This window comes from Poecilia latipinna, unplaced genomic scaffold (assembly GCF_001443285.1).
Source record: "Poecilia latipinna isolate Pla-1442-1.1 unplaced genomic scaffold, P_latipinna-1.0 Scaffold1580, whole genome shotgun sequence".
Taxonomy (NCBI): domain Eukaryota; kingdom Metazoa; phylum Chordata; class Actinopteri; order Cyprinodontiformes; family Poeciliidae; genus Poecilia; species Poecilia latipinna.
In genome coordinates, this window is record NW_015114196.1 from 66,914 (window position 1) to 77,903 (window position 10,990).

At 38.2% G+C, this 10,990-nt stretch overlaps 2 protein-coding genes across 2 annotated transcripts in view; one reads left to right on the top strand and one right to left on the bottom strand.

Annotated features, from left to right (window-relative positions):
• Window positions 1-3,673, bottom strand: part of tesk1a (testis associated actin remodelling kinase 1a) — an 18,983-nt gene extending 15,310 nt beyond the window's left edge. Inside the window, exons 1-2 of the mRNA XM_015058876.1 lie at window positions 3,418-3,673; window positions 2,518-3,140 (exon numbers count right to left, since the gene is read on the bottom strand). Of these exons, the coding sequence (XP_014914362.1) occupies window positions 2,518-2,724 (207 nt within the window). The 5' untranslated portion in view covers window positions 2,725-3,140; window positions 3,418-3,673. The remainder of the gene's footprint in view (window positions 1-2,517; window positions 3,141-3,417) is intronic.
• A 1,657-nt stretch (window positions 3,674-5,330) lies between these two features.
• Window positions 5,331-10,756, top strand: tmx2b (thioredoxin-related transmembrane protein 2b). The gene is made up of 8 exons (XM_015058877.1): window positions 5,331-5,663; window positions 6,646-6,706; window positions 6,826-6,939; window positions 7,449-7,525; window positions 7,616-7,722; window positions 8,103-8,168; window positions 9,583-9,712; window positions 9,858-10,756. Exons 1-8 carry the CDS (start codon window positions 5,475-5,477, stop codon window positions 10,020-10,022), a joined length of 909 nt encoding a protein of 302 aa, XP_014914363.1. The 5' UTR covers window positions 5,331-5,474; the 3' UTR covers window positions 10,023-10,756.
• The last annotated feature ends 234 nt before the right edge of the window (window positions 10,757-10,990 follow it).

Consider the following 10,990-nt stretch of genomic DNA (forward strand, 5'->3'; position numbering starts at 1 on the left):
TTATTATTATTTTTTGAATAAGAAGATAAATATTTTATGGCCTAAAATGCAAAAACAGCGTTTGTTCAGCGTATGCTTCATAGCAAAGGCTGAATCTGTAATTAAAAAACAATACTGATTAATAAAATATCTGAATATTTTTGACTACATAATTGGATAGCAAAATATGTTTAATAGTTTTTTTGTTTGTTTCTTTACAGAATATAAAATCTGGTGAAGCTTCAACGAGGTCACTTGAGTTCTGCACAGAAAATGTTAACAGATTTATTTTAATTTTAAAAATAAAATAAAAAATATTTTTTTATTTTATTAAAATAAAATAAAAAATATTTTTATTTTATCAAACCGTTAACCATTAATTGATTGCTAAATTAGTTGACAATTACTTCAATAATCAATTAATCATGATTTATTTGATTAATTGTCTCAGCCCCTAATGGATTTAAAGAAAATGCAAGCAGTGATTAAAAGATGAACCCTTTGTTGTTCTCAACATTTTGCATTCAAGAAAATGTGTGGGTAGTAAGTTTGCACGAATCAAAAGTAAAAAGCCTCCTCTGCAGATCGGTATCATTCTTGAATTGCAGTCAGGAGCTACAGAAAAATAAAAAAATTATAAAATCCAGAGTGTAAACATTCAACTGAACTGTTTTCGTTCATTTCAGAGACGGTTGGGAGCAAAAAAAAGTCAAATCAACTTTCACCCTGGAGAAATACTGCAGATTATCATCTCTGATTGCATTTAAAGCAGCAGGCTGTGAATATTTACATATGTACCAACACAAAGGTACACACACACGCATACAGGTGGTGTGTGAGTAAGCTGCTTAGCCCAGTGAGTCCTGCCCTCCAATCCGCCTCTTAGCTCCCACACAAGCAGACGACACACAGGTGTGTGTAACAAACTCCTGGTATTAACATCAAACCAACATGTTTGAGAAAAATCTCCAGTTAAAAGGTCGAATGAATAATATTAATATTCTAGTCACAGGGTCATCGGGTGTATGAGGAGTTTATTCTGCTATAACTTCAGGATAATTTGGTGGAAATTAAAACAGAGCTGGGTGATGTGGTTACAAATAAAATCTTAAGTTTTGTCATAACAGATCGGATTTTAATCCGACTTTTTTCCTCACTTTCTTTCAAATAAATGACAAAATATATTTTCAAAAAGTGTTTTTTATTTCAATAATACCTTCTTTGGGTCGTACGAAGGAGTAAAAGGGCCAAGCTACTAAGCTAGTCTCATAAGACTATTTTCTTATGAGAAAATAGTCATAATCAGAGTTTTCCCCAGTATTATAAGCGTAGTGGACTTGTGCTTCCTTCCCTCTGTGACCTTTGACACTCTGAGCTGCAGCAAAGTGAGAGTAAAGTAGTACGCAAATGTAAATGGGTTTCATTTTATTTTACCTACAATAAATATCCACATTTTTTTTAGGTGAATTGTATTGTTTCTTCTTTTGTTTAGAGACAAAAAATGAGGCTGAGCAACAAAAACACTGAATGTGAGTCATGTTTACTGGACTGGTGTACCCAGGTGTGTTTTTGAGTAAAAGTGAAAGTAAAAACTGTGGTTAAAAGAAAATCTTATTATTTTTGCTGCGCAAATTAAACTAGAAAAACATGAGGAGTAATACTAGTTTATTTATAAATCTGTGTTTCATAAAAACAGCAGGGAATTTCAAACCACAAAGTTATGTTTTCATTTTAAAGTGTCCAATCAATTCTATAGTGGCACCTAGTGTTTGGGAGGAAGCATAGCGCATAAAAGGCAATTCTGGTGAGCTGTGAGTAAAAGTAATTTTGTTTGATTGGGGACCAAATTTGCAACATTTGTTACATTTTCAGCTTCTGCGGTTCTCCTCCTCGCCTGTGGTGGCGCTACACCAAGAACCCCAGAAGGAAATGACGTGAAAACCTTTGAAGAAGACACTGGGCACAACTTCCTTCTGCACGAATAAACAAAAATGGAGTAGCATCATATTCTTTGGTAAAAAAAAACCCACAAATGATTTCTCCCAGTAGCCAGATTCACGAGTTTGGTTGCATTTACCCAGAATGCCCTGTGTTTTAGTCATATTACTGCTTTTGGAGAGATATCCACATATGTATTCAAACTGCACCAGAGTTCACTTCAACCAACAAGATCTAGATTTTAGGCAGACAAAATTTCCCTTTTTTGGTCCGCATCAGAGTTCAGTCGCGCATTCACACCTCCCCAAACGAACCGGACTTTCCAGAGTTTGATTAAAATGGATTAAACCAGGCTGGTGAGAATGCACCCTAAGATTTTAAACTACAAGCTGGCTGTCAAATCAGAAACAGGATTTAGCTGAACTGCTGCCTGAAATGCACAAGGAAAACTGGCAACATTGAGGACAACAAAACTAGAAAAAAACCTCATCCAACAAGCTCATAAGTGGAGTTTCATTATATTCTTAAGATCATTTAATGATGTTGTTGTTCTCACCTATTTTATTCCAACTGGAGTGAAAAGCAGGGGACGGTACGTACCTTGAAAACCTCGGAGAAGAAGCCTGAGCCAATCTTTTCACAGAAGAAGTCGTCAATACGAGCCAGGCTGGACACCGCGCTCCGCAGGGCTCTGTATGAGGACGGCCGGATCCGGTTGGGAGCGTGGATGCTGTGAAGCGGCGGCTCATCCAGGCCTCCTGGCCCGTCCTCAGGGTTGCAGAGGCAGCACTCATTGTAATGGTCCATGGTGCTGGTGGACCACTACAGTCCAGATATTTGGTTCTTACCAAAAGCAGTTACACCCGAGTAGTCCTGAGGCACTCCCACATGGTGCCTCTCACCATCATTGCATCAGAAGAATCAGGGTGAGGAGCTATAGATGATTTTATTGACAGGTCCACACTAACATGCCATCATTTTCCACTTTATCGGAGGATGCAGTAGACTCCAGGTAAGCTATCAGAGAAAAATCCAATATTCCTGCAAAAGTTACCCATCCTCACAGCTCTCCAAATGCTGCATCCAACATGGAAGGCTTTGGTGTTAGGTATTCCTGCGGTCCCTGAATGCCTCCATCAGCATCCAGTTAGTTTTGAGGACTTGCTGGCAGAAGGCCCTGGAGGAGTCCCAACACACTGCACCAGCAATCAGGGTTCCTCCCCCTAAAGATGGAGAGCAGAAACAGCAAAAAGATGTTATCAAAAGATATGCCAATATTTCCCTTTAACAGGTGCCATAACAGGCCGCTTCTCTGCGTAAGGGACTCCATCTCACAGGGAGATAAGCTGGATGATACCGACCTGCTGGGCTCGCCATCATCCACTCAGCCATTGTGTAGATATTTATATATTTTTTATTTTTACCACAACAAACAACGCTTATAACACAGCTAAACAAACCGCACCATGTGGCGCTTTAAATGTTTAATGCGCGACTTACCAATATAATCCTAGCTTCTGTTAAAACGGCAGCAGTCAATGACAAGCAAGCAGCAGCGGTCAGATTGGCCGCTCGGCTCGGTCCAAATGTCGCCCTGGCCAGGAAAATGTCCGCGGTTCCGCTGCTGGAGGTTTAGTTTAGCCCAGAGATTTCTATCATTCGGTACCTCGACGGCGTCAGCCTGATAATCCCGTCTGGGTTTGTTTCCCCGGCCGCTTCTTGGGATGTCTACAATAAGGATCTATTCTGGAGTAAAGTATGGCGGAGGGATGTCGGTGACTTCCTGTTTGGAGTTTCAAAGTAAAGGTTCAGACGAATGTTTATTCAAAACTTATCTGTATTGTATTTAAGCAAGGGAGCTCTACTTCCACACATATATACTCTAGTATAGTAAAAGTAGCCCTCCAATAAATTACTTAAATAATTTTTTAAAACATTATACAGGACCTTAATATTAAACTCAAATATTGAGCTGTGTATCTGTTTCAGATTGTCCATCATAAACACATCATCATGTAAAACTATGTTTTGAAATGTTAATAAACATTAGAACATTACTGATGGAAAAATCTCTACAAAGCTAAACTTTGATGTCTTTCCAACCATGAATCCCTAGCCGTGCTTTCGGTTATGAAGGACTTTTATTTTTGTAGCACATATATAGCACTTCCTTCGATAAACTCGCTAAATTTGCGGTACACGCACAAGCGCCGCAGCCTGCTGAGCGGTTCTGATTGGAGCAACAGTCGAACTGTTGCAGCTGAACCCAGATCAGCTTCTGCATGGATCACTAAAGATTTCCAGCCTGGAACCGGAAGTGATGCATTATTAATTAAATTAATAATAAACCAAGGAATCGTGGATTCTGTGAATGCGAAATAAGCAATAGTTTACGCAGTAATATAACATAAGGCATCAAGGAACAAAGAGAGTCCATTTATATTTTTTATTAGACTTTTTTATTTTTATTTTTTAAGGAAAATAAAGTAAGAAAACAAACGCAACGGAGCATCTTCACCGGATCTCATCCTCTGCTTCCTCCCACTGATTCTGAGATGACGGAGGCGGAAGTGATGCTGTCAGCTGCCTGCGTGCCTGGAATGAAACCCTGCTGTGATTTATATACTCACAAGTCCACTGAGTGAATATAGTCAATCGGTTTGCTTAATATAGAGCTGTCACTTAAACATAAATTCCTGGTTTATCACTCAAAAATAACCAAGAAGTAGGAATGGTGTCAGTAGTGTGGGTTTGGGATAACTTCACAGTAAAATAATTAGGTTATCTTGTGGACATCTTGAGATGTACATTTTTAACCAAAGTCAATAAATGGATTTGGAAAATGTATATGGTGATTTAGTGATAAGGGAACATAAGGAACGTTGAACAGGAAAAAAAAAAACACACCAAACAAACAAGGAGTGAATGTGTAGGAAAAAAACAGACCACACTGTGCAAAATGTAAATCATATATCTATTATCAATACCTGAGTTAGTTTCTATCTCCAGCTGTCATTGGGTGAGAGGCAGGGTTTTAATTTAGGAAAAAAATAGTGTCTTAAATATAAACAATAACTGATTAAATAAATAAAATGCATTGATAATCTTCTCCTGCGAAAACCTCCCCGCCCCTTTAACTCCCAGTCCCTTTAAATCTCCACCCCCTTTTACTCGGTTGCTGCCATGTGTGCCGACGGAAAAGGACAAGAGTCAATTTTTGTTCCGTTAACCGTCGCGACTCATCAAGCTTCAAAATAAACGATGAAGAGGTCAATTTAGAGACTCAAAACGGGCTAATATATTTTTATACATTAAATTACATACCCATTTAACCATAATTCAATCCATAAATACGAAGAATACACGTGGAATTATAATAAAGGCATCATTTACGTATGCTTTTATTTTAAAAAACACCGTATTTAAAGCAACTTCCGGCTGTGTGTACGTTCGCTAGCCACGGCTAATAGTACAATTCATCGCAGGCTACCGGTATTTTTAAAGTTGAACTCTCGGGTTTTGGAGTAATCTACGGCACCTTTTAACATTTTGTTAACATGGCTTTACTGACGCCATTGTTTGCTTTCCTCTACCACCTGCCGCAGGTGTATAAGTGGCTGCTCAAGCCGTATTATGTAGCTTCTCTCTTCATGTCTGTCGCCTTCCTGGCGGTCCGTAAAACGCCTGGAATCTGCGACCATCTGGCCTCACAGCGGGAGGACGGGAACTCCTGTGACTTTGACTGGGTCTGTATCCCTACAGCGGACGAACCGGGCCTTTCAGAACCGACCGACCACCCATTGGCATTGGCAGTTCTGACAGGCCAAACACCTACACAGTTGTGCTTTTTGATGTTTTGCAATGATGCAAGATGTATTAACTCTGCGACATAAATACAAAGTTGTTCTGAAGGGACAGTAATTGTAGTAGAAATACGGTGTCTGTGTTTCCACAGCCTAGTTTTGATCCAGAGTAATTTAATTTTTAATTTGCAGAGTTTAGTAAACAGACTGGAGGTGGTTTTGACAGTAAATTCAGAGACAAGCAGGACCATCAAAAATTGTCATATTCAATTCAAAAATATGTTTTTTTAACTCAAAGGGAAATTAAATGTTGCATCAACTCAAATCATCCAAGTATCTTAAGAGTCATTGCGAAAGGTTATGCTGTAGCAGTCAGTCTTGAAACTATTATGAAAAGGCCTCTGACTGAAGACAAGTCACACTGCTGTCATGACATGCTAACAGTCATCAACTGATCATCTCAGGAAGCAGAGATGATCAGTTGTTGGGAAGCACTACTAATCCTGTATATTAGAGCAACAAAGATTGTGTACAAACATGAAGTCTCACTTTGACATAAAATGTAGGTTGTGTCTTTATGGTGCATTTCTGGTTAAAATACGTTTCTTTGTTCAGTGAAGTTACTCACTGTAGTTTGCCCAACTAAGAGTAGAGATAATTAATAGTAATATTATTTGAGTAATAGTACAGTATTTTTTATTTGCAAAGTAAAGTAATTGTAATGAGTTACTACCAACCTCTGAGTTGGATTTTATTGTGTTTTTCTTCAGCAAGTCAAGAAATAAAACAGTGCTGGGGCTTACTTCCATTTCACTATTTTCTTTTTTAAATATGGCAGTATCTTAAATATTTAGAAAATCTGGATGCAACTGGTTTGGTTGGATTCAGATGTTCAGTTGGTGACGATTATGTGTGTTTTTTCCAGAGAGAAGTGGAAATCCTCATGTTCCTGAGTGCCATCGTGATGATGAAGAACCGTAGAGCAAGTGAGTAGATTTACTTCAGCAACACTCAACTGGCTTTTTTAAAAATCCAAGTTGTTTAATCTGGTAAATTAAGCAAACTTTCAGGACTGATTTTAGGCCTGTTTGTCTGTTGTTCTCAGTAACTGTGGAGCAACATGTGGGGAACATCTTCCTGTTCAGCAAAGTGGCCAATGTGATCCTGTTCTTCCGACTGGACATCAGGATGGGCCTGCTCTACTTGACGCTCTGCATAGGTCAGTCCAACTTTACAGATTCCTCTAGAGCACGTGACAAACTCCAGGAATATTTCTGTTTATCAAATCAATCTGACGCCGAGGGAAAACATCTTCCTCGTCTCCTTAGTAGCGACAGGCAGTGAAGTTCCTGTTTACTGTCAGCGGAGCTGCTGTTTTACTTCAGTGAGTTGTTTGGATTTAAAATGGCGAGACACGGCACAGACGCTTCACTCACAACTGATCATGTGGGACAGGATGCTTGGAGTGATGGTGGAATGTAACTCAGGCATTTCCTCTGTGTTTTTACTTCTGGTTGTAGGAGGAATTGAATAAAAAAAAAGTTAATTTAACCACTTAAGCCTCTTTAGTACAATATTAGAAATGCGTTAAAAGATGGAGAAAAAGAAACATGGCTGCTTCATAGAGACCCTGACGTCTGATTGGCTGCTTCGATGATTAATCTTTTCAGCCCTAATTTGTAGTCGTCTTCTTTCTAAAATTGCCTGATTTCTGCTTGTGTTTTCCAGTGTTTCTAATGACCTGTAAGCCGCCTCTCTACATGGGACCAGAGTACATCAAATACTTCAGTGACAAAACCATCGATGTGGGTTAACGCACACCTGTCACCAGAAAAGTTTATCTGCAAACTCGTTTTAATCCTAACTGTATTAATTGTGTGTGTGGGTTGGTTCAGGATGAGCTGAACAAGGACAGCCGTGTGACGTGGATTGTTGAATTTTTTGCCAACTGGTCTCCGGAGTGTCAGTCCTTCGCTTCAGTGTATGCCGATCTCTCGCTCAAGTAAGAATCCATTCATCATGTGTCACTGTGGAAACGGGAATATGTGCAATCTATGACTAAAACTGCAAGTTCAGCTCAAAATCTGGGAGTTCATTCAGGAAATCCTGCACTAACGTAAATATAAAATGGATTTGTAGTTTAATTTCTATCCTTTTACTCACTTTTGTATCCAGAAAAACAAAGTATAGAAACTACCCATCACTAATTTCAGCTACTTTCACCTGTTCAGAACATCTTTAATGTCCTGTTTTATGCCTAACTGTACTTACGGTATTTTTGTTTTCTGTTTTTGTTTGATTCCTGTAAAGTATCTTTGAGTTTTTAGAAAAGGTCTTTACAAATAAAATATCATTATTCTTTTTAATTCTGCTCCGGTTCAGGTATAACTGTTCTGGCCTCAAGTTTGGGAAGGTAGACATTGGACGATATGGAGAAGTTTCCAAAAGGTAAGACTCATCCACACACGTCTACCTGTAATCATCAGCCCCTCCAGGAAGTTGCATTGTTGTGATCGCAACTATTAATGCAAATTCACTCAATATTTGCAAATTTTTCACGTATCTGACCAGTCAACAAGATCACTGCAACTCAGCTGAATTTTGACCAATCCCCTTTTAATTTCACTTCCTGTTTCACGGCGTCTCTTGAAAGCCAAACCTGCAAGATGAGGCATGTGTGATGCTAAACGGTAACATTTGTTTTCATCCAAATAAACAGAGTAATGCTGCTGCAGGCAGATAATGTTAGCTAAAAGATTAATCTATGCCCGTATATCACATTAAGCTAGAGAACAAAGTTACTCTTGTTGTTGCCCATTTTAGTTGTCTAAGGCCAGGAATAAACCCAATCCTCTTTAATTCCTACTCAGAAGTTGTGCTCATTTCCATACATTCAAAATAAATATTTATTGTTGCAATAGAAAGAGCAAAGAATCAGGGAGGTTAAACATCATTCCATCAGCTTCTGCCCCCTATGCATTAAATAAAATACAATAAATAAACGTAAACAAACTACAGACTGATGGCTCCGATTAAAACAGTTGACAGTTGTAAAACTAAACACAGCTAAAATGCACAAGGTTAATTATAAAAACTGGCAAAATTACACAGCTGACGGTTACTGGTTGCTATGGTAACTGCCAACTGTCAAAGGCAGCACAAAAATAAAAATAAAAATTGCTGCAAGGGCCAAAAATAAAGGCATGTTGATGCCCAAAGTTATTTATTTATTTATTTTTTAATAAATTGATTGTACTTTAAAAAATATTTCATTAGCTAAATTAATTTTTTTTAAATCAAATGAACTAAATTTTCATATTTGTTAAAAATGTTATCCATAAATGACTGCAGATCCAAATCATAAATTATTAGATTGGCACACAGCTTTTTGGGGTTGTTTTTTTTGTTGTTGTTGTTTTATTTTTATTGTTTTATTTTCCTGTTCAATAAGAACAGGAAGTCTGTCTTGCTGTGTTAATGTAGCAAAGCGCTGCTTTTGAGTAAAAGCTTTAAATGCAGAAACTTAATTGATAAATGAGAAATACTTTTTGTTGTACCACCAATATTGTAACAATATTTTATTTCATTATATCTGTAAAAAACCAGATAAACTTTAAGCTTTGCTCAATTGCAAAATTGTGATCGGAGGCCACATAAAATCATCAAGAGTGCCGCAAATGACCCCCGGGCCACACTTTAGACACCCCTGTTATACAGCAATATAGCAATAAAAGTCAAGCGAAAATAACTTCACCAAACAAAATGTATTTAAAGAATAAATAAACCAGTTTTGACTAAACTTCACATCTACGTTATGTTGTTTTATGTTATATTTAATAACGAAATGTTGCTTTACCTGTAGGTACAAAGTGTCTACGTCCCCTCTGTCCAAGCAGCTTCCTTCGTTGGTGTTGTTTCAGGGAGGGAAGGAAGTGATGCGGCGCCCCCAGGTGGACAAGAAAGGCAGAGCTGTATCTTGGAGCTTCACTGAGGTTCTATTTTAATAAAATAAGTTTTGTTTTTCCAGAAAGATATTAAACTTAAGTTGTCCAACTTAAACTTATTAGATTTTTGAGTAACGAAGTTGATTAGAATCTGCAGTTTTAGAGGCTAATTGTTGATGCATCTTTTATTTAGGAAAACATAATCCGAGAGTTCAACCTGAACGAACTCTACCAGAAGTCGAAAAAGTTGAGCAGGAACAAAGCGGAGAAGCTGAGCCCATCGCAGTTCCCACCGGTCCCCGAGGAGGAGGAGCCCGAGCAGCCGGGGGCCGACGCCGAATCCAAGAAAGACAAATAGGACGGTTAGCATCACAGAGCCCGAACTCATAGTGGGAGACTAAATCATCTGCATCATCTCCACTCCTCTTATCAAAATCCTCAGATTATTTAGAGGTGTGGCGGAAGCGGAAACTCTTCCTCTTTTTGTTTTATTCCATTCCTAACCGTTCGTCTTCATTTATAGAAAACCTTAAAGAACTAATGTGATCTATCTTTAGGCAGAACGGGGGGATTTCTGTTCCCCACCAGTTTGCTGGCTACATTTCAGCGGCGGTGAAGCTTTGAATCTGACTTTCATGTGAAGTTTTATTCCATCAATGAGCCACGGCTGTCATGTGTTTTTATGCTACTAATTAAGATTTAAATGTGTTACAAATTCACTCCGAATTGACCCAAACTCTGCTGTTACACACAGGTAAATATTACTGCTATGGTCGATTGTTTTCAGCTGGTCTGGAGGGTTTTAGCAGGGGTGTCCAAAGTGTGGCTCGGGGGCCATTTTGTGGTCCTTGGACTGTTTTTGTGAGGCCCCATCTGCAACTGAAGAACAATACACATTTGCATGCAGATGCAGGTGGAGGCATTTTATTTTTAATCAGGGTGGAATTATTACTTGCATAATTCTTAACATGGAAAATGTTAAGTACAACATAAAGTATTTGTCTTTTTGTAGCCAAGCTGAAACTTTTTTGCTGCATCAAAATCAGCTTTTAATTCATTAAACTTGGCTAAATATAGCAAATATCTTGAAAGTGACCCAAATCCTGTTTATAACTAAAGTTATAAAAAGAAATTGAAAACTAGATACAAACATACAAAATTAGTTGTTTTGCATGTACAATGATTGATATCTCTTTCCTAGAGGAAAACACTTTTTTTTTTGCTTGGCTTTTTTTTTTTTTTTTTTTTTTTTTTTTTTTTGGCCCGTTAGTACCTTTGAATCATGTGACCAAAAGTTTGGACACCCCTGCTTTAGGAGCAGCCCAA

Bases quoted from the DNA above. Each gene is read 5' to 3' on its own strand.
- tmx2b (XM_015058877.1), top strand. From the start codon at position 5,475: ATGGCTTTACTGACGCCATTGTTTGCTTTCCTCTACCACCTGCCGCAG. The intron at 7,526-7,615 runs GTGGGTTAACGC...GGGTTGGTTCAG, and splicing joins TCAGTGACAAAACCATCGAT to GATGAGCTGAACAAGGACAG. The intron at 7,723-8,102 runs GTAAGAATCCAT...GCTCCGGTTCAG, and splicing joins TATGCCGATCTCTCGCTCAA to GTATAACTGTTCTGGCCTCA.